We start from the raw sequence: 24,999 nt of genomic DNA on the forward strand, positions 1-24,999 counted from the left end.
TCTAGAACTACAATTGTAATTTGTAAATAATATAATTTAATTACAGTTAATTCATTAATTAACTTTTATATTTTATTAAAGTTATATTCTGACCCCTATAGTAGGTTTTTTTTTTTTACTTCCATAATATTTGACGGAGGGGGCACAACAATACAATTCTGCTTAGTGCACCCATTTGGCCAGCAGCGGCCCTGGTCCCTAATAGGGTTGGGTATCGTTTGAATTTGATCAATTCCGATTCCAATTCTGCTTATCGATTCAGATTCTTTTCGATTCCCAGTTTCGATTCCAATGTGATTAAACAATGATATCAAACATTTATCCTGTGTCTCTTTTTTGCAAACCATATATTGGAGCTGAATACCATGAGCAAAAATCAACAGGCTACATAAAAACTGGACTATTTAAGAGCTGTTTGTGTGCAAAATAGAACTGCATGATTCTGGATACATTTAGTTATTTTTTCCCCTTTTCTTTTTCTCCAATGGAAGTTGTGGTTCTCTCATGATTCTGAAGAAAAAACATTAGACAACTAAACAAAATCACATGCAATTTATGAATTAATGATTAAAGGGGTCATATGATGTTGCTAAAAATAACATTATTTTGTGTATTTGGTGTAATGAAATGTGTTTATGTGGTTTAAGGTTAAAAAAACACATTATTTTCCACATACTGTACATTATTGTTTCTCCTCTATGCCCCGCCTTTCTGAAACGCATCGATTTTTACAAAGCTCATCGGTCTGAAAAGCGAGGTGTGCTCTGATTGGCCAGCTATCCAGTACGTTGTGATTGGCCGAATACCTCAAGCTTGTGACAGAAATGTTATGCCCCTACCATACTGTGATGATGCCCTGTCTGGCCGGAGCTACGAGACAAAAACATTAAAACCCATTATAAACCAGGCACTTGTTGCATCCAGTGGGGACATAATTATAGATTATAATGACTTATACTGTCTTTTTACGCGTTGCATCGTGCCGCGTAATCATAAAACCATGTCTGCATTTGTGATCGGAGAAATGACAAACAACAAGCCCTACTCTACACTGCTCACGTTTGAATTGTCAGTGGCAAATCCTTTAAATATGAAAACGTTCTTGCAGTCTGTGAGTCAGAACAGCCGGCAGTGTAGTCTACTCAACCAGGATCAGGAAACAGTCCTCCATAAAATGTGCTGCACACATCTGAATATTTGTTCTGGAACAGTGTTGTAAATACAACTTAACCACTGATTTCTAGTTGTGTCCTCTTTCGGAAGGCCAAACAATGTAGTTTCGCTTTCACAACTAAACACACAGCATCTCCACGACATGGCGGCGGCAGCAACAATACTACAGCGAGAATTGGCTGACTCTTAACTTTTATAAAGAGTATCTCCTTTTGAGACTTTAGTCTTTGCAACTTTAGAGATCTTCTTTATGCACCAAGAGCTTGTAACACTTCAAAAAGAAAGGAAAAATTGAAATCACATCATATGACCGACCCCTTTAAGTGACTCACTCAAGATGTACTTGTTTTATTGCTGGATGAATCAGCATTCTTGAATGAATCTCTTGTATGATTCAAAGACATACATTTAAACAGCCCCTTTTCGCCACCTACTGGCGTAACAATATAATCGATAAATCTTCATTTGAAGTGTCAAATTACTTTCAAAAGGTGATTTACTCTATTTTAATCACTACCATACACATCGTACACACAGTTTATATCTGAACTATAAACTTTTATCCCAGTACTTCTGTGATTTGAATGTTTGTAACAGAAATAATGATAATGTGTGGCTGAAGAGACTGTGAAGCTGTTTCATTCATGACAGATGACAGCTGCTCTCTTTAGGTCAGCGGCAGCGATAACGCAGATTTAAATGTTCAAATCACACTGGTGTGATCGTACACTGGTGTGATCGTACGCTGCATGGACGAACCATGTGATCACAACATTGATCGCACACATCAAAGGTTGAGGAATGAAACAGATGAATCGTTGTAATTTAGGAACAGAATTACGCTGGTGTTTGAATTGTATTCGCGATCTTTAACGATCTATTAAATTAAAGTGCTTTGTCACGTTGGTGGGGACACCTCTCTTGCAACATGTTTAGCTATCACAGATATTATACTTAACTTTTTTGGCTTCTGATCGCAAATGTAGTCAAACTTTGGTGCGCTTAGATTAGCGAGCAAGGTCCTGGCATATCGCTAGGTCCGGCACAGATGAAGAAAAAAAAAAGCGCATAGGAATCCATAGGCGGAATTGAAATTTTAACGCGACAAGTATCCGATTCCTGACCTTAAGTATTCGATTCTGGAATCGGAATCGATTTTCGATTCCCAACCCTATTAGGAACAGAATTACGCTGGTGTTTGAATTGTATTCGCGATCTTTAACGATCTATTAAATTAAAGTGCTTTGTCATGTTGGTGGGGACACCTCTCTTGCAACATGTTTAGCTATCACAGATATTATACTTAACTTTTTTGGCTTCTGATCGCAAATGTAGTCAAACTTTGGTGCGCTTAGATTAGCGAGCAAGGTCCTGGCATATCGCTAGGTCCGGCACAGATGAAGAAAAAAAAAAGCGCATAGGAATCCATAGGCGGAATTGAAATTTTAACGCGACAACAAGTATCCGATTCCTGACCTTAAGTATTCGATTCTGGAATCGGAATCGATTTTCGATTCCCAACCCTAGTCCCTAAACAGGGTCGTAATATCCTGGCTCTTCCAAGCTTTATAATGGCAGTAAATGGGTGATTTTCAAAAGTCCAATAAACTGCGCCAATCCATCATAAAAAGTGCTCCACATGGCTCCGGGAGGGGGGTTAATAAAAGCCTCCTGAAGCGAATGTGTTTTTGTAAGAAAAATATCAATATTTAAAACGTTATAAACCATAATCTCTAGCTTCCGCTAACTTGTGTGTGTGCAGCACAGCGTTGAGTACTTTTTCCATGATGGATTGACGCAGTTTATTGGACTATTGAATATCACCCTTTCACTGCCATTATAAAGCTTGGAAGAGCCAGGACAATTTTTTTTTTTTTAAATCTAACTCCTATTGAATCTGTCTAAAAGAAGAAGTCATACCCTACAAAACCTAGGATGGCTTGAGGGTAAGTAAATTATAGGGTAATTTTCATTTTTGGGTGAAATATCCCTTTAAATGCAGGGCTGTAACCACCACAGACATCGAGTTTTCCATCGACGCTTCAGTTTTTAACCATAGACTGTAAAAAAAGATGGACGACGTGTCTCCACTTCCTTCCACTAAAATAAGTGAAGCCAAAACCTTCTCAGGCCTTATTTGTGTTTTGAGCGTAACGTGCAATAAACCAATAAGAGTCTCATCTCCCATTCCAGTTGTGCGGATTCGCTATTTACATGGCGGTTCTCCAGAGAGGAAACGGATCTCGGAACCATCTACAGGGCACAATAATAATCTCTTACATTGTAATCCTTTAATTTTTTATATTTGGCACATTTGTGTGATGCTGCGCGTCCCTGTGTGTGTAATAAGCAGAGTGTACGCACGTTGTGCACCTGCTTATAGGCGCATATTACTAACTATAAAAAAAATTAATAAAAAAATACTGCGCCATTGACTTTAGACCAGGTTTTAGTTGGTCAATGGTGCAATCATTTTCAGTTGCCTCAAAATAGCAACGCGCCAACAGTGCGCCTGAACACACCTCGTTTTCAGAACAGATGGGCGCAAGTGCAATATATTCCTTCCACTATAAAAAGTGAAGCCAAAACATTCTCCGGCCCTGTCCCAAATCGCACCCTAAACCCTCGCAGTCTTCCTCTGAGTCCACACTTTCGTAACGTAATGCCGCTTTGACTGTCGGGTAGAAGTTTGCTGCGGAGCTCACCTCAGTGCGGGCTCGGCAGAAGTGCGCATCAAGGGTGCTTAGTGGCCGCAAAGGGGCTCGCGAGCACCATTCTGAAAGCTAAAATGAGTAATGGGACACCCTACGGTCTCGTGGACTTAACAGACACACGCACGTGGCGGCCATTATCTCTGCAAGTGCACATGAAGTATGCAATTTGGGACAGGGCCTCCGTATGGCCGCTCTCATCTTGCGAAAATGACGTAATTTGGAGCCCGAGTCAGCGCAGTAGATTGTGAGGTGGAGCCGCGGTCTCAAAGTCCTGCCCAAACTCCTGCAGACCCAATTGCAAGATCACAATCATGACACCACAACCCGTTTTTATAGCATCAAATAACTGATTAAAAGAAAGCGTATAAAAAAAATAACTCTTACATGACAGCATGATAAGACCTACCTAAAATGACAGAAACCATCTTTGGAAAAAAAATTATTTGAAGTGTAATTTGACTATTTATTTTGTCTCACGTCCCATTAGATTACATGAAGAGGTTGGGGTTTATGACCTATACTGGGTCCAGCCACCTGGGGCAATCGAAACGTTTTGGCTTCACTTTTCAGCGCTTGTGCAGCACAGTTGTTTTTAACAATGAAAGAGTGCGAGATGAGAAGTAGTTAAACATTTAATATTTGATAACTGTTTTATGACAGAAATGTTAAACAGCAAAAAGTAATATCAAGTGCATACAACACAACTTTTTTTTGCTATATATTAAGCATACAAATAAAAGAGATTGTGTGCATATTTTTAAATAAAAATATTGCTTTCATTATTATAAAAATCTTTATTAAAAATAGTACCTTCATTATAATTTGATTACAAAAAAAAAATCACAATATCAAATATATATAAAAAACTATTAATCTGTTTTTTTTTTACATTTTGGAAGCTGCATTCAAAATCCACTTGGCTCAAAAATCTGAGGTGGCACGTGCCCTTTGGAAGGCCAAAAGGGCCTTCTTAAACAGGAGATTGCTGGCTCTAATATTGTGCATTGTGTATTTTTTGGTCCCCCGGGGAAATCAGGAAATGGCCTGATATTAACTTAAAATGGGTGTTCTGGTTGGTATATTTAAATTCTCTGCATATATGGTGCACTGTAAATTACTCTTTTTCATTTTTTTACTTGAGTGCATATACTCAAGTAACACAGTACGCAGTATGCAGTCTGTAGTATGGAATTGGCTGATGGACGGTCAGATGCAAAACAGGAAACCGTACCACCCAGTCAAAGGCTGCCTTGGTCATTTGGCACTTCATCATTGTATTATTAGAGGAAGTGTTTTTAGTGTTACTTGAGTATTATGCACTCGAGTAAAAAAGTCATAATAGTATTTTACAGTGTACCATAAATGCAGATAATTTAAATATTAAAAAGATATTCAATCGTAAATAAACTGAATTAAAAGAATAAAAAAAAAAACTCAAAATACATTTCAGTAAAAAAGCTAAATCTTGGTATGTATTTGATCATGGTATAATCAGAGGCGTCATGCCCATTCAAACCGAGGGGGCACTGGAATGGCCAAAAGGGCCAAAAACATGTGAATTTTAACACGTCAACAACACGTTAAATAAGCGTATTTCACGTGTTAAATACATGTTGTTTGCGCGTAAAAAATCAGTGCGTTAAATACACGTATTCAACATGTATATAACATGTTAAATACATGTCAAATACGCGTTAAATACAAGTGAAATACGCATTAAAAAATAGTTTGAATGGGTCAGTGTCATTGGCTGCTGAAGACTTGGGTCAAACCATTTCTGTGAGCTTAGGGGGGTGTACCATTCATAGACTAGGCTACCACCATTTACCATGAAATAGATCAGCTTATTTAGCCTATTTATGTAGTCCTTTTTGTCTTTTTTGTAAAGCCTATAGAAATAATATATTAAAATTGCAGTTTTATGAAAAATTTGATAAAAATAAAATTGCCTGATTTTTCGACACTCGTTGCTTTTTGTAAATAAATACATTAGTGTTTAGCATCAATGTTAGCATCAAAGCATTGACATTTTCGTGGAGAAATCAGTTACAATGGGGGTATGCAAAAATGGTTATATAGTTAAAATATAATTTTAGACCAGCTCCAACACACCTTATCCAGCTAATCAAACTCTTCAGGACAGTGGCCCTCCAGGAACTCAGTTTGACACTCCTGCCCTATAAAGTCATGAGAACAATAGACTGCACACACGTTGCAATCATTCACAGCTCTAAAACAACATGAGGCTGGTTTTGTGAATAGAAAGTATGTTTTACTGTAGGTCTATTGTACATGTGAGCTTTCAGTGAAATAAATTCTGATTTAAAATAGTAATGCATATGTTAACACACTGACCTACTGTACAATTCATCATGCAGATGATTTGTATGAATGTATGATCACAAGCTTGGATGTCAACTGGCCTGGCTCAGTCAGAGTCTGTGTTCTGTCAGTGCTTGAGGAAGGTAAAGTAAGTGGGGAACTGAAAAAAATGAGTTAGCATTAATAGCGCAGTCTCATTTGAGTAAACTGCTGGTTAGGTTTAAAACCCGCCACAGGGGTGGCAGGTCAACAAAACCAACACTGAGTAGTTGCAGGGGTTTGAATTATATTTTCTTTTGATCTGCTGCCAATAACATGGAGTTCTTGCAGGGGTTTGGTTAATAGCTTTAAGGTCAAAGTTGACAGAGAAAGTTCATGAGCTGCTTCATGGCATCAACAAAGCCTGATTGCATTGGTTTGGTTTTGTCAAATCAAAACTATTCCTGTAACCCTGAGTTTGTTCAGCTACCTTCATGGTATAGGCCACTGAGCAGATTGCAGTACAACTAGTCTTCTGTCCTAGCCTTTTAATATTTTCAGTAAGCCAATCAAGTCTGTCACATTGCTAAACCAGCATATAAACGGTCTCAAAAGCAGCCATAAATTTTATTCTAGCTGTTACGAAGTGCACAGTAGGCTTCTCAGTAACAATCCAGATTACTTGCAGATACTGTATAAACTATATGTGTGTGGTTCTAAAAAACAGAGCTAGTATTTTTATGTTTATTTGTTTACTTAAATATTATGAAGTGCTTTAACAAATCACCTCATCATTTCACAGATACAGTGGGGAAAAAAATGGTGGCTGACTAAATACTTTTTTGCCCCACTGTAAATTGCTTTAATACCAATTTTCAGGGTGGCCTAGGACTTTAGTACAGTGGAATACTTCTGCTGTCAGGAAAGCCAAATCAAGTTCTTATACCTGTCTTGACCTAAGTACAAGCTCTCATTCTATTCCTGAAATTCTTGTATAAAGTCTATATAAGAATTATAAAGTAATAAGTGTAACCTGCTGGATAGAGCTGTAAATGTAAGCACAATAAAAGCTCGTGTTGTTTTCCAATGACAGATATTGACTACAATGGTCTGTATCTTAAACCTGCATTGCTTGGTTACCTCCACTGTAACTGATTTCCCCACACAAATGATAATGATTTGATGCTAACTTAAGTTTGATCACTGTTAAAGCTAGAATGTTCACTAATGTGTTTATTTACAAAAAGGCATGAGTGGAGAAAACGAGGCAATTTAATTTGTATCAAATTTTTCATAAAACTGCAATTTAAATATATTATTTCTATAGGCTATACAAAAAAGACAAAAAAGGGACAAAATAAATAGGCTGAATAAGCTGATCTGTTGCATGGTAAATGGTGGCATATTGGTACACCCTTCCTTAGCTCACAGAAATGGTTTGACACAAGTATTCATTTTTATACTTTTAATTCAGTTTATTTATGATTAAATATCTATTTAATATTTAAATTCTCTGCATATATGGTGCACTGTAAAATACTAATTTGACTTTTTTTACTCGAGTGCATAATACTCAAGTAACACTAAAAACCCTTCCTCTAACAATACACTGATGAAGTGCCAAATGACCAAAGCAGCCTTTGACTGGGTGGGACGGTTTCCTGTTTTGCATCTGACCGTCCATCAGCCAATCCCATACTGCAGACTGCATATGCGTACTGTGTTACCTGAGTATATGCACTTGAGTAAAAAAGTCAAGAGAATCATTTACAGTGCACCATATTTGCAGAGAATTTAAATATACCAATCAGAACACCCATTTTAAGTTAATATAAGGCCATTTCCTGATTTCCCTGGGGGACCAGAAACAATATTTCTGAGAGTGTACTTTCTGAAAATATAAATGTGTTGATAGTTCGAACAATGCAATCTTGCAGAATGTTATTTAGTCAGTTTTCATTCAGTTTGCATTTGTTTGTTTTTTTTTGTTTTTTTTTGTTTTTTTTTTTACTTTTCTTAGTTTTAATAATTACAAGGAAGGCTCAGGAAATTATGACTCATGCTAATATTGCACAATTTGGAACTTTGGAGTGCTGATTTAGTCACAGAATTAAATCATGAAACTGAATTGGCCTCAGTTGACTGGAGACAATGTATAATTAACTTTTATGCTTTCACTTTCATTTCTGGAGAAAAGATCTGTTTTCAGATGCTTGCAGGCACAGTATAACAGGCACAGTATAAGGCAACTCAAAGCCTTATACTGTGCCTGCAAGCTTCTGAAAACAACAATAAATACACAGACAAAATACTTTTTGACAGTTTTGTAAGTATAGAGCTTTAGGTCAAAAATGACCGTTAAAGTCAATACTAGGGCTGAACAATATGGCCAAAATATATATCACAATATATTTCTTAATTTCGGTCGATACAATATAATTCCGATATCGATATGAACACTATTAAAAAAAAACTCATAAAAACTGCAAAGAACACCCACAACAGATGTCTGTACCTACAAACTTGTGAAAAATGTATTTGCCAAGTCTATGAAACCTCTTCCTATAAAACTATTTAATTTTTTAGAAGAAAAAAAACAGCACAAATAAATTAATGAATCCTTTTATTTGTATTTAGCCTTCATACAAACAAGAAATGTGAAATCACTGTCAAATAAACATCTCAGACTCACCTTATTAATAAAATGTAATTTATTCCTGTGATTTCAAAGCTCAGTTTTTAGCATCATTACTCCAGTCACATGATCCTTCAGAAATCATTCTAATATTCTGATTTGCTGCTCACAAAACATTTATTATTATGTTGAACAGCATTTATCTGAAATATACATTTTTGTAACATTATAAATGTCTTTATCATCACTTTTGATCAATTTAAAGCACCCTTGCTAAATAAAAGTATTAATTTCTATAATTAATATTATAGAAAAAAATATATACTGACTCCAAGCTTTTGAATGGTATAATGTATAATGTTACAAAAAGCTTTTTATTTCAGATAAATGCTGGTCTTTGTATCTTTCTATTTATCAAAGAATCCTGAAAAAAATGTACTTAACTGTTTTAAATATTGATAAACAGCAAATTAAAAGGATTTCTGAAGGATCATGTGACACTGAAGACTGGAGTAATGATGCTGAAAATTCAGCTTTGATCTCAGCAATTAATTACATTTGAAAATATATTCAAATAGAAAGCAGTCATTTTAAATAGTAAAAATATTTCAAAATGTTACTGTTTTTGCTGTACTTTGGATCGAATTAATGCAGGCTTTGTGAGCAGAAGAGACTACTTTAAAAAAAACAATACAAATCTTACTGTTATCTAATATTCTGATTTGCTGCTCACAAAACATTTATTATTATGTTGAACAGCATTTATCTGAAATATACATTTTTGTAACATTATAAATGTCTTTATCATCACTTTTGATCAATTTAAAGCACCCTTGCTAAATAAAAGTATTAATTTCTATAATTAATATTATAGAAAAAAATATATACTGACTCCAAGCTTTTGAATGGTATAATGTATAATGTTACAAAAAGCTTTTTATTTCAGATAAATGCTGGTCTTTGTATCTTTCTATTTATCAAAGAATCCTGAAAAAAATGTACTTAACTGTTTTAAATATTGATAAACAGCTAATTAAAAGGATTTCTGAAGGATCATGTGACACTGAAGACTGGAGTAATGATGCTGAAAATTCAGCTTTGATCTCAGCAATTAATTACATTTGAAAATATATTCAAATAGAAAGCAGTCATTTTAAATAGTAAAAATATTTCAAAATGTTACTGTTTTTGCTGTACTTTGGATCGAATTAATGCAGGCTTTGTGAGCAGAAGAGACTACTTTAAAAAAAACAATACAAATCTTACTGTTAAATAATCTTTGACTGGTATTGTAGGCTGATTATTCTTATAGATTGAAACAAATGTGCTTCAGCCAGTATAAAGAGTATGAAAAGTGCTCTGAGTTGCTGCAGAAAAAAAAAAAAACAATTGAGCAACAACAAAAACGTGTTGCTGGAGATGGGCTTATTATTGAAAATGCAAACTGCTTGTCTGCCAGCAGGAGGCGCTTTGAGAGTGGCAGAAACAGCGGTTTCCCCAATAATGGCTGTAATCAAAGCAGCTCCACTCATGAACGCTACTTTATCAGATAAAATAAAACTTCGAAACTTTTCTGAAGACGGTTCCCTTCATTCAAATAAAACGCCCGCGCCGCGTTTTGATTTTGAAACGTGCAGTGCTCATGTTTATTCAGTCAAACGCCACAAATAAATCAATGTATGGGATACACTGGTAATGCATATCGAAATATCGGAAATGTGTTTAAAAATCATTTCACCGTTATTTAAAAAAATTATATTGCGATACATATTGATATTGAATTATTGTCCAGCCCTATTAAAGACCATTATACAGTGTGATTGTGCTAGTTAAGATGGATAAAAAAAAAAATATAGAAATATATACAAAAAGAATAGGAAATGAAACTGCTTATTTATTTGAAACCAGAAATGTTTATTAGGAACTGCATGACATTTTCAAAAGTCTGTGCCAGCTGGTGCAGAATTGACGAACATGATACCATGTGTGCTAACTGCTGTTAAACTCATTTCACAAGCATACTAGTGCCCAGGATACACTTGAAACTGCCTTATAATATTGGATTACATTGAACTATTGCATATAATTGAACATAACAGCAAGTCTTTAACAAGCGTGATGCAGATTGCATGCCAGGGGGTGTTGGTTTAACATTGTGTTTTATTTTCCCCCACACCCAAGCTAACCAAAACCACATAAACATGAATTTACGTACATTAAAGGAATAGTTCACCCAAAAATTACATTCTTACCAAAAAAAAAAAAAAACATCTTGCAAACAGCTTTTCACTTCACAAGACATTAATTACTGGACTGGAGTGGTGTGGATTACTTGTGGATTATTTTATTGTTTTCATCAGCTGTTTGGAGTCTCATTCTGACGGCACCCATTCACTGCAGAGCATCCATTGGTGAGCAAGTGATGTAATGCTACATTTCTCCACATCTGTTCTGATGAAAACACAAACTCATCTACATCTTGGATGGCCTGAGGGTGAGTATATGTTCACCAAATTTCCATTTTTGGGTAAACAATTCATTTAATGTATTTCAAAATGTTACTGTTTTTGCTGTACTTTGGATCGAATTAATGCAGGCTTTGTGAGCAGAAGAGACTACTTTAAAAAAAACAATACAAATCTTACTGTTAAATAATCTTTGACTGGTATTGTAGGCTGATTATTCTTATAGATTGAAACAAATGTGCTTCAGCCAGTATAAAGAGTATGAAAAGTGCTCTGAGTTGCTGCAGAAAAAAAAAAAAAAAACAATTGAGCAACAACAAAAACGTGTTGCTGGAGATGGGCTTATTATTGAAAATGCAAACTGCTTGTCTGCCAGCAGGAGGCGCTTTGAGAGTGGCAGAAACAGCGGTTTCCCCAATAATGGCTGTAATCAAAGCAGCTCCACTCATGAACGCTACTTTATCAGATAAAATAAAACTTCGAAACTTTTCTGAAGACGGTTCCCTTCATTCAAATAAAACGCCCGCGCCGCGTTTTGATTTTGAAACGTGCAGTGCTCATGTTTATTCAGTCAAACGCCACAAATAAATCAATGTATGGGATACACTGGTAATGCATATCGAAATATCGGAAATGTGTTTAAAAATCATTTCACCGTTATTTAAAAAAATTATATTGCGATACATATTGATATTGAATTATTGTCCAGCCCTATTAAAGACCATTATACAGTGTGATTGTGCTAGTTAAGATGGATAAAAAAAAAATATATAGAAATATATACAAAAAGAATAGGAAATGAAACTGCTTATTTATTTGAAACCAGAAATGTTTATTAGGAACTGCATGACATTTTCAAAAGTCTGTGCCAGCTGGTGCAGAATTGACGAACATGATACCATGTGTGCTAACTGCTGTTAAACTCATTTCACAAGCATACTAGTGCCCAGGATACACTTGAAACTGCCTTATAATATTGGATTACATTGAACTATTGCATATAATTGAACATAACAGCAAGTCTTTAACAAGCGTGATGCAGATTGCATGCCAGGGGGTGTTGGTTTAACATTGTGTTTTATTTTCCCCCACACCCAAGCTAACCAAAACCACATAAACATGAATTTACGTACATTAAAGGAATAGTTCACCCAAAAATTACATTCTTACCAAAAAAAAAAAAAAACATCTTGCAAACAGCTTTTCACTTCACAAGACATTAATTACTGGACTGGAGTGGTGTGGATTACTTGTGGATTATTTTATTGTTTTCATCAGCTGTTTGGAGTCTCATTCTGACGGCACCCATTCACTGCAGAGCATCCATTGGTGAGCAAGTGATGTAATGCTACATTTCTCCACATCTGTTCTGATGAAAACACAAACTCATCTACATCTTGGATGGCCTGAGGGTGAGTATATGTTCACCAAATTTCCATTTTTGGGTAAACAATTCATTTAATGTAATATTTACATTTACAAAGGTCCTCAGACCTTTTAAAGAGAATTTTAGTCATTAAAGTCATATTTACAATTTGAACAATTTCAGTGCATAATAAGATCTAAAGTCAACAAACATTTATTTTCCTCTTTGATCTGTCATTTCTTGTTGGACAGCACGTGTTCTTTTCTTCACATGTTAGCGTAGGCTGCATCATCTTCCAGGACGTTGTCAGATTAGAATGGTCTCATCACACTACTTAAAAAAAGCAAAATATGTTAGAGACATCTCAAACAATGTAGATTCTATTGATGAAGTATTCTCTTTTAATTATAAATGTTAAGGCACATGCAGTGTTGGTTTTTAGTCACAGTTTTGCACATTAATATCTGCATGCATGAGTCTTCGGTGTGTTGTTAACAGTTTTAACAGCTAGCGATGGTTCCAGGTAGCACTTTTTTTACAGTCCTGTTCTGCACGTACATATTATGTACTTGCTTTAGTATTTACAATAACTGGGTAATAACTAAATACTAACCCTGAACCTATCCCTAAACCTAACCCTAGTCCATGCAATTGCTTTATATTATGCAGTACTTTCTTAGCTTACGCATACGGAACATTTTTTATAAATATAATTGTTTTACTAAGTTCAATCAAAAAACTGTGAGGAAAAAATAAATGTTACATTTGTTTAGAGCATTTTCTATACATATAGAATAACTACAAGTCAAGCTGCAATACCAAACAGGACTACACGGAGATGCCAACAGACCAGTCGCCATAACCTGACTGTATATACAGTAGATATATAATTTGGCGATCTGAAGGCAGCATCACCAGTGAACTGTTCATCTGTCAGAGTGAGTGTTCGTGTCTGTGTTTGGGAATCTTCATAAACACCACTGACCACCACAGCCCTCCCGGAACTCATAGAGCTCGCACTTTGGTGGTGCATTGCCCTATCTCCCTAATGAAGAGACCGCCCCTGCTTGTAAAATAAAGTGCAACCAGGTTCCATCAAGCAATTCTTTTACATGCATAACACAAACAACACATTAAAGTCACACTGAAAATCAACACCTCCAAGAACGTGTAAATAAATGTCTAAAGAACTGATGCGCTGCTCAGAAACCGACTTCTGCGTTACTAATAGCTGTGAAAGTAAAACGTTTTGTCACCGATACAAAGTTGTACTCACCCCCAAGTTGTCATAATCTCTACCTTTCAGGCAGTTTATGTAAATATCTCCATCACTGCCTTTCTCTTTTCTGCTTTTTATAAAATGATAGATAACAAATCATTAGTAAATGTTCTGCTTTGTAGTTATGTATCAAAAATTATATTATACACTACAGTCAAAAGTTTGGAATCATTAAGATGTCCTATTTTATGATATGAGCCTTTTTTACCAAAGCAAAACAATACAGCAAAAAGAGTAATATTCTGAAACATTATTACAATTTAAAGTACAGTTTCAATTACATTTTTATATTTTAATATATTTTGAAATGTAATTTATTCATGCAATGCAAAGCTGAATTTTCAGCATCATTACTCCAGTCTTCTGTGTCTCATGGTCCTTCGGAAATCATTCTAATATGCTGATTTGCTGTTCAAGAATCATTTCTTATTATTATCAATGTTGAAAATTGTTTTTGTGGAAACTGTGATGCGTTGTTTTCAGGATTCTTTGATGAATAGACCGTTTAAAATAATAGCATTCATTTGAAATCTTTTGTAACATTTGGTATGTTTAATGCATCCTTGCTGAAAAAGTATTAATTTCTCTCTCAAAAAAAAAAAGTTAATCCCAAACTTTTGAATGGTAGTGTATCATAGTTTAAACAGAAATATTAAAAATATATATAATGAAGTAAAATAAATAAATAAATAATCTAATATGCAAGTCAGCATATTAGAATGATTTATGAAAGATCATGTGACACTGAAGACTGGAGTAATGATGCCATCACAGGAATAAATTACATTTTAAAATGTATTCAGATAGAAAACATTGATTTTAAAAGAGACTTTAAAAAGAAAAGCTAAACAATATCAATGATTGTAAACAATTTGGACTGGTACTGTATATAAGTTTATACTGTATATACTTTTCTAACTCAGACTTGTTTGGGGTTGTCTTCATTTCAGTCTGTTCATTCTTCCAAATTACAAGTTGTTGTTTAGCTCTGTTCCCACTGAAAAGAAGAGGGATTTTAAAGCTGTCAGGAAACAAAGGAGAAACAAGAAGGAATAACAAGACAAACTGATTGAGTGAGTAATGTGTAGCTTACGAGAGAGATCCTTACCAGCGTTTTCTCACAACATACACTACAATGCAGACTAAAACAACTAAAACAGCTGATGCAACAGCGATGTATTTTATTATGCCTGTGAAAAGAAGCAAACAAATATTGAAATTAATTATTTTCGCAATAAAACAATGATATAGAGTGTTTAAAAAAAAAAGACTGAATATGAAGTCTCACCATTTTGAGGAGCTTCTAAAATTATGGAAGAATTTCCCAGAATGTTATTGGCAAAGCACTGGACAGTCTCAGGGAAACCCAGCCAACCCTGTAGGGTGAATATGGTAAGAGACACATTTTGTTTAATGCTGGTGCTGGAGAAGGTTTTCGAAGAATCTGGACCAAACCACTTGACTTCACTGGGAGGGTTGGAGTCCACGATACAGGCACAGACTGTCAAAATCATAGTCTGGCAAGAAGATTCACTTTTAATTTCAGGAGGATCTAAGATAGATAGATAGATAGGAGTATTAGCTATCATAAATCATAATGATCTTCTTTCACTAACAGTACCGATTGAAATGGTTGAACCGAGGCCTTTCACTCATACTTACACAGTATATTAAGTTTCTGTGAACCAGAACTGTTTTTTCCCTCTGTGTTGATGACTGTACAGGAAATGGCCTCAGTATGTCGAGATACTCTGTCCAGTTTGTAAATGGAGCTCTTTGCTAATGTTGTTCCAGTTGAGCTGAACCACTGGTAGCTGTTTGCAGGAGGGTTGCTGTTACTAGAGCAGGTCAGTTCAACAGAGTCATTCTCCTTCACTGAGGGTTTAGTGAGCACGTTTACATTATATGGAGGATCTGATTGACATGAAATTTTGATACAATGTCAAACATTCAGTTCATTTAATATGTGTTTTTACTAAAAGCAATTTAAGTTAGTACGTAGAAGTTTGTCGTCTGATACCATTGAATAATGTAGTCATACAAGGAACATTTATGCTACTACACTCGACACACCCTAGAAGAACACTTGAATTCCAAAAAGAACCGTTTAGTGAACAGTTCTTAATAGAACCACTTTTTTCTTAGTGTTAGGAACATTTATCTTTAGAAACTTTTCCACTTTAAAGAACCTTATGTCCAATGGAAAGTGTCCAATGATGTTAAAGGTTCTTCATGGAACCATAAATGCCAATGAAGAACCTTTATTTTTAAAGGTTAAAATACTTAAAATACTTTCTCCAAACAATAAAGGGTCAGTCACACAAAAAACTCTACTTACACAGCACATTAATTTTCTGTGGACCAGAACTCTTTTTTCCCAGTGTGTTAATGGCTGTACAGGAAATGGCGCGAGTATGTCGAGATACTCTCTCCAGTTTGTGAGTATGTTTGTTTCCTAACAACATCCCATTTGAGCTGAACCACTGGTAGCTGTTTGCAGGAGGGTTGCTGTCACTGGAGCAGGTCAGTTCAACAGAGTCATTCTCCTTCACTGAGGGTTTAGAGACCACTTTTACATCATATGGAGGATCTGATTGAGATAAAATGTTGATAAAACGCTATTTATTACCTCAACAATGGTCTCACCGGGCTAACCCTGTGCCAAGGATTCATTTCATTTCATAAGACTGTGGTTTTCAACCAGGGGGTCTCTGCAGACGTTGCATATTTTGGCCACAGGATCATTCGAAAGTATTGAAATTAATATATCATTATTAATATTAATATATTACGATAATGGGGGATTTTGAGTCAAAAAGGTTGCAAACCACAGTCCTAAAACTATTAACAGCTAACAAGAAAAGATGTGAATTAGCATCTGATCATTTATTTGTCTTAAACTCACATAGTCGACTTACATTTAACTTTGAGTGTTTTGTAGTCTGTCACTGTCTTCACTTCAAACTCTGCAGAGCAGCTGAGATGTTTATTATGGTCTTCTCTAGAAGGGGTGAAGGTCAGGGTGTAAGATGTAAGCTTCAATTGACTGGGATTTTGCGGCTGTGATAGACTCGAGTGTGTGCCGTCATAGTTCCAGGTGACACGAGGCAGGTCTGATGGGCAGGAATGAGACACGGCACAGGTAGCAGTCACCGGTTTTCCTGATGTCATTTCCTCTTCCACAGAGACGGTAGGAATCTCTGGTGTTTCTGGTGAAGACACACAAATTGTTGATGCAACAGTTTTTCCACCACTTCTCATACCTGACACATTAATTTAAATATTAATTTGGATATTACACAACAAATCATAGTGATTAACCCTCATGTTGTGATTCAGTAATTTTGATCCGGAGAGGATTTTCTTCTTCCAGAAAATTCTAGCTAATGTTATGACGGGCTTCCAAAAAAAAAAAAGATTTATAAATAACTCATTATGCTATATTATTACCAAATTTCTGATTTAATCTTATCAAATTGTGTTCTTAAAGTAAGCACAGGTTTTGTATTTCATTTTTGAACGGACTGATCATAGACCTCATTGTTTCTTCCTAGTTCATACAGTAGAGCATGGCGCTAGCAACACCAAGGTTGTGGGTTTGATTTCTAGGGAATGCATAAACTGAAAAAAAATAAGAAAATATATAGTACTGAATGCAATGTAAGTCTCTTTGGATAACAGCATCTGCCAAATGCATAAATGTAAATTGGGTGTATTGTTTTCGAGTGCATATTGCCAAAATTATTCACAAATAAGGCTGAATTTTTCACTCAAAAACTGCAGATGCACAAGCTAAGTTATAGAAAACATGCTGACAAACGATTTAATCCAACATGCATGAAACCTTTTCATTACACAAAATGTTCTTTGTAGTGGAAAATGTTTTTTTTAGATGATTAAAATGTTCTTCACGCTATGAAAAAAGTGGCTATTTTAGAAGCTTCATATTCATGGGGAACTAAAAAAAATGGTTCTTCTGTGTCATCACTGCGAAAAAATAAAACCCTTTTGAAACCTTTATTTTTAAGAGTGAAGGTAACATTAAAACCTTTTAATTGAACAAATTTCTCTTACCTTTCACTGTTACAGAAGTTTGATTCTGCCCATAGCTGAAATTGTCCAGATCTTTAATCTCAATCCGGAATAGGAATGGTCCAGTGTCACTGCTGCTCAGAGAGCTGATTTTCAAAGAACAGTCGTTTTGGAGCAAATCACCAGTGAGACTAGTGCGACCTTTGAATGTGTCACTGATTTTTGAGGTGTCTGTATGGTATACAATAAATTCATAATATCCTTTATACCAAATCCCTGTAAATTCTGTGTATGTTTTTCCCTTTGCAGGGTAGCTGAAAGTACAGGGAATCACCACACATGATCCAGACAAGCCCACCACTGATTTCGGCATTTCAGCACTCCATTCCACAGCAGTAGGTGACACTGAAAGCAGAATGACTCAAAATTATTTAGTAACCAATTCAATTATTTTATATGTTACAAATGTCAATTTTAATGTTATACCAGTGACATTACATCATAATTAAACATTTTTAATGGATTTCCTTTTGTTTTAGTATGAGCCTAAATTCTTTTCCAAGACACTCATCTTGGTTCACCTAATAGTTTCCTCCTCATAGATGTCAGAAAGTAGACTGTAATTCATTTGTGTGAGGAATGACTCATTATACTTTATTGTTAATACTGCAATGGCCTAAGAGCAGAAAAAAATTGAGAATTAAAGATTTTTTTTGTTTGTGTGTAAAATTCTCTACATGAAAAGACTAAACACTGATTATTTACTACTTAAAACTGTCATACATAACCATTTTATGTAGTTATATTTTACTAACCTCTGAGCCAGAGAAAGAGTGACAGTAAACAGCTCCAGAAAACCATCTCTGCATCAAAGTTCAGCGCCTGGGAATAAATGTTGTCATTATGTACGGCTCTTCAGTTCCCAGTAACCACTTAGTATTGTTTTAGAATGACAACATAGTTTCATTTCTCACTGTATATGGAGCATGTGCAGTGCCGCATTTGCAATAAACTAGTTATTTAATTAGGGATTTAAATAATACATATTTAATAAGGGATTTAAAAAATTTTTAAATAAGTAACTTACTTAATGTTGTGTCCTCAAACGGTGCCTGAGGTCATCAGAAGAAGACTGATGTGCTAAATATCCGAGAGCTTCCTTCCCCCTATATCTGGCTGAGCGTGATGCTTGTCATAATTTGGTCACTTCCAGGGTGGCGCTAGGGGTGGGCTAAGCGAAAGGCCCGAATGTATTTTTTATTACCGTGTAAACCAGCACTTAAACAGCAAAATGCTGCTGCTTCAGGTATTTGTAACTTACTGTAGGCTATAACTTCATAGTACTGATCTCAACACCTGTCAAAATTAGATTGTTACGGTATAGCAACAAATATTGACTTTTTAATCATGTTATTATATGCACAGACTTTCTAGGACACACGCACGTATTTAGAGCGATTATATGAACAGATTGTTTAGCATTTAGAAATGGTCTGTGGCAGACTTTCTGCCAAAGCGATCGTTCTGTGCAACGCCGATGCATCTCGAACAAGCCTAATATTTGAACGCACCAAAACAAACATGCACATACCCCAACAGGACCTCGCCCCTATTTTGATAACTCCGCCCCAACTGAAAGCAGAATGACTCAAAATTATTTAGTAACCAATTCAATTATTTTATATGTTACAAATGTCAATTTTAATGTTATACCAGTGACATTACATCATAATTAAACATTTTTAATGGATTTCCTTTTGTTTTAGTATGAGCCTAAATTCTTTTCCAAGACACTCATCTTGGTTCACCTAATAGTTTCCTCCTCATAGATGTCAGAAAGTAGACTGTAATTCATTTGTGTGAGGAATGACTCATTATACTTTATTGTTAATACTGCAATGGCCTAAGAGCAGAAAAAAATTGAGAATTAAAGATTTTTTTTGTTTGTGTGTAAAATTCTCTACATGAAAAGACTAAACACTGATTATTTACTACTTAAAACTGTCATACATAACCATTTTATGTAGTTATATTTTACTAACCTCTGAGCCAGAGAAAGAGTGACAGTAAACAGCTCCAGAAAACCATCTCTGCATCAAAGTTCAGCGCCTGGGAATAAATGTTGTCATTATGTACGGCTCTTCAGTTCCCAGTAACCACTTAGTATTGTTTTAGAATGACAACATAGTTTCATTTCTCACTGTATATGGAGCATGTGCAGTGCCGCATTTGCAATAAACTAGTTATTTAATTAGGGATTTAAATAATACATATTTAATAAGGGATTTAAAAAATTTTTAAATAAGTAACTTACTTAATGTTGTGTCCTCAAACGGTGCCTGAGGTCATCAGAAGAAGACTGATGTGCTAAATATCCGAGAGCTTCCTTCCCCCTATATCTGGCTGAGCGTGATGCTTGTCATAATTTGGTCACTTCCAGGGTGGCGCTAGGGGTGGGCTAAGCGAAAGGCCCGAATGTATTTTTTATTACCGTGTAAACCAGCACTTAAACAGCAAAATGCTGCTGCTTCAGGTATTTGTAACTTACTGTAGGCTATAACTTCATAGTACTGATCTCAACACCTGTCAAAATTAGATTGTTACGGTATAGCAACAAATATTGACTTTTTAATCATGTTATTATATGCACAGACTTTCTAGGACACACGCACGTATTTAGAGCGATTATATGAACAGATTGTTTAGCATTTAGAAATGGTCTGTGGCAGACTTTCTGCCAAAGCGATCGTTCTGCGCAACGCCGATGCATCTCGAACAAGCCTAATATTTGAACGCACCAAAACAAACATGCACATACCCCAACAGGACCTCGCCCCTATTTTGATAACTCCGCCCCAAACGTACGTACACAACCTTGGCAGCGACGATAGTGGATCTGCCATGCCTGCCGGCCGCAGCATATTCAAGCAAAAGCCAACATGGAAAAGTGTTGCAAAATTTACGTAACTCACCTATCGAGAAGAAACAAAGCAACATCGGCGTCCGATTCCCTTCCGCTCCTTTATTTCTCTCCACCGCTGAAAAGCTGATCCTATATTTATGCAGTCTTATCTCTTGCCTGATTGTAGCTTTTTTAATGCTCCGAAATGTTCCTCTTTTTTATCTGCCATCTCTCGCTATCTAGTCCATCTGATCATATCCATCCTGTGCACTCACTGAGCACTCTCTTCTCCCTATCATTACTAGACACGCCCCTTACTGCTGATTGGCTGCGAGTTTGTTTTGGGACTCGGTCTGACACAGTGGTCAAAAGTGTTTTTTCGAAAATCGCTTAGTGCACCTTTAATAAAACTTCCTTCCTGAATGAATCAGCCGTTTTGAAGAAATCGATTGAATAAATGACTCAACGATTCATTCGTTCCAGTCATTAAGACAGTGGCTTGCTGCCACCTACTGGCAATTTTAGTCTCATTTTTAAAAGTATTCTATTTTTCTATCATTTCATATTTCTGTGTTCTAAATTTTATATTTAAAACATAATCTCATAACATTATTTAAGCAATTTGTAAGTGAATGCATGCAGGATGTGTATGTGTGTATGTATGTGTAGGCTAGAGCCCTGCGTGTTTAAATATACGTGTCTCTTTGCCAATGTAACTTTTAAACATATTTTATTTGAAGTGCATCCCGTGTATTCTGACACATACATGGATGTCTCTGGGCTAAGCCCTGGGTATCCACTCACCCTAGAACCACCCCTGGTCACTTTCTATTTCAAAGGATTCTGAGAGACTGGCTGTACACATTCAGCATAAAAGTGTCCTGAAATGTACATGTTAATAAAATGTTAATTCTATATAAGAAGTTCACTTAAACTTTTTTTTTTGAGTGAATGTGTTCGCTAAATGTAGTAAAAAGTAATCATACGTGAATGAATGGATTACATTTAAAGTAATTGCTATCATAATCATGAGGCATTGTGGGTGAGTGCCAAGATTTTGCTATATGGTTGCTTAGGTGGACCTAATGGTTTTAACTACATTGCTATGGGGTTGCTAAGGTGTTTTGGGTTGTTGCTAGGTGTTTTATAGTTATGGTGTTTTATAGTAACACCATTAAACAAACACATCAAGTGTAGCCTGTTCTGAGGCTAAAACTGTGATTATGTATTTGAGAGAACACAGTCAAATCCAATGTGTGTCTGTGTTTTTTTTTTTTTGGCAATATGCATCACTAATGGTGTGACTGTGACCAGTATAGGCTTGAACTTAACCTCTATGTCTTCATTTTAACATGATGTGGACTAAAAAATTATATATTGTATATATCTTCTCTGTATGCCATCATGTGTGGTTGGTTAAACACCTGGGCTGTTAAAACAAACTTTGTGAGGTTCAGCTGTAACTGAAGAGCTACTTTGACCTTCGTCTGTCAACAACTCTACTATCTCTGCTGTTTGAGGTACTGTAAAAAATTTAATTATGAAATGGAGCCTGCAGTATTTAATGTTCCTTTGTTCTTAAGATTTGCTTTCTCCAGTGGCCATAAAATGTATTTGCAACACTTAAAAAGACTGAATTTGGTATGTATTAGAGATATCAAACAGAATATCAAACAAATTCATTTAATAAAAAAAAAGCTACATGCAAAACATTGCACATCCACCAAAATCACTTTGGCATCAGGAAAGAGAAGCTAGTTCTGAGAAAAGTTCTTCTATCATTTGATGCATCGTTTGCTATCTAATGCAATTCTTACCACATCTTTGAGAATTTAAGCTACATTTTAAATCACAGTAGTATTGGATGTTTTTTTTTTTTTAAGATGGTTATTCTTCAGATACAAAAATGCATATTTTTAATGCTGGTTTGGAAGATGGTTTTAATGCATGGTTTGCAGAAATTCAATTAATCCGAATTAATTGCTTCTACTGACAACGACAAAGGGAAAGTTCTGTTTTAAAGACAAACAGAAACTGCTCAGAAATTATTTAAATGCTTAAATGGAACACATATTTCCAAAAATATTTACAAATCGCACACCCATCTAAATCTTTTAAGAGTTTTCACGAGGTCCTTACATTTCCATTAGGGGTCATTATATTCACTGTAAACTGAATTAGGTCTGTCAGCTTTGTGGATTGTTCTCGTCTACAAAGACAAGGTTGCACATTTCCCAGCTCTGCCTTGAAAACTGTTCCTGGTTAGACTGTGCTGATGATAGATGGCAGTAACGGATGTGATAGCTTCTTGGAAGATTTAATTTTGCCAAACTGTAGTCTTTCGTAGACAGTACTTTTGAATGTTTGTCTTTCCGCAGGGCATCCGCAAAACAAACCTCATCCTCTGGGTCATGCTTAGTGAGCTTTTTATTTCTCCTCCTAATATTTTGTCTTGAGTCCTGGTTCATCAGAGGCCTTGATTTTCCATTGCCCATGACATATTGTGAAATGTGATGTTCTGAGAAAAAAAAGGAACACAATAAAAGGATTAAAAAGTTAATTTAAGTTCATTGCACAGTGATTATAAAACATGAACATGCATACATGCAAAAGTGAAAAAGTAAAAGTGACTTTACCTGAGTTGATTATGAATTGATGTCTCATTTGGTTTGCAGTCGGTTTTGGATTTAAATAGTGTTGAGTAGGCTAACTCTGTTTATTCTTTACTTTCAGTTTCAGCTCTCAGTGAGGGATTTGAACAGCTTTGTGTTAGATTAGATGTTTCTGCTCTTTGACAGAATTGTGGAAATTAAATAAAGAATAGGATTACGGAGCACAATGGATCTTCTGATCCTTTACATCAATTGGTCAGTGAAGAAGCATTATCCTCATAACCATTGATAGTAACTTTGAACTGGCATTGATTTAATAAGCTCTGTCTAAACATTGACTGGCTGATGTGATTGCATTTGAGTTTTCAGAGATTGTCTTATTCAACAATTTCATGGTGTCTACTAACCTCAACTGGAACTGATGAACCCCCACCCCCCTCCTCCCCCAAATAGATATGAGTAATGATATATGCATTTTAAGGTAAGTTTTCACTTTTGCTAAACAACATTAACATTTTTACGCAAACAACCTTACAGCCACTCTCCAGATGTGTTTAGGTCATATTTTCTGACACGGTTTGATTCAATTAAAGACGTTAATTGATGGATTGGAGTCCATTACTTGTGGATTATTTTGGGTGGTTTTATGACTTGTTTGAACTCTCTTTCTGATGGCACCCATTCACTGCAGACAATTTCCAAATCTGTTCCGATGAAGAAAGAAAGTCATCTATATCTTGAATGGCCTAAGGGTGAGTACATTTTCAGCACATTTACATTACAAATGTAAGTTTTAATGTTATAAAGGGGACATTTTCTAACTGATTTCCTTTTGTTTTAGTATGGGTCTAAATTATTTTCCAAGACACTCATCTTGGTTCACCTAATAGGTTTTCACATGACAGGAAGTACACTGTAATTCCTTTGTGTTAGGACTGACTCATTTTACTTTATTTTTAATACTTTATGGCCTAAGATCTGAGAAAATTAACTGAAAATTAAATGCTTTTATTGTATAAAATTCACTAAAATGTACAACTTAATTTACAACTTAAAACAGCGGTCATGCAAAAATAACTAATTTCTCGTTTCATTTTACTAACCTCTGAGCCAGAGAAAAACAGACATTAAACAGCTCCAGAAAACCATCTCTGCATCAAAGTTCAGCACCTGGGAATATATGTTGTCATCATTTATGGCACTTCAGTTGCTACTACAATTACTAATAAGCATTGAGTATTGTTTCAGAATCCCATTGTTTTCATTTTTGAACATTGTTTAATTTAATTTCTCACTGTTTATAGAGCACAGTGCAACAAGTGCAATCCATTAGTTACTTATTAAGGGATTTAAATAGCCACTGTGTAGATAAAATGTTAAATATTGTCACTTAATGCTGTATCCTCAAACAATGCCTGAGTTCATCAGAAGAAGACTGATGCTCTGAATGTTTGAGAGCTTCCTTCCCCTTGTATCTTGCTGAACGTGATGTGATCATTTGTGCACTTCCTATTTCAAAG

At 35.5% G+C, this 24,999-nt stretch overlaps 1 protein-coding gene across 1 annotated transcript; it reads right to left on the reverse strand.

Moving 5' to 3' along the window:
- Positions 1–4,116: 4,116 nt before the first annotated feature.
- LOC107574858 (myelin-associated glycoprotein-like) lies at positions 4,117–24,649 on the reverse strand (the record flags this gene model as incomplete). Its single annotated transcript, XM_016261291.1, has 8 exons — positions 4,117–4,170; positions 15,056–15,123; positions 15,222–15,485; positions 15,596–15,847; positions 16,332–16,523; positions 16,852–17,142; positions 18,008–18,370; positions 24,583–24,649. Coding segments are annotated over 8 exons (1,551 nt in total), but the record flags the coding sequence as incomplete, so codon positions are not given.
- Positions 24,650–24,999: the final 350 nt, after the last annotated feature.

The sequence above is a fragment of the Sinocyclocheilus grahami genome, unplaced genomic scaffold (assembly GCF_001515645.1).
Source record: "Sinocyclocheilus grahami isolate Dianchi unplaced genomic scaffold, SAMN03320097.WGS_v1.1 scaffold2363.1, whole genome shotgun sequence".
Lineage (NCBI taxonomy): Eukaryota > Metazoa > Chordata > Actinopteri > Cypriniformes > Cyprinidae > Sinocyclocheilus > Sinocyclocheilus grahami.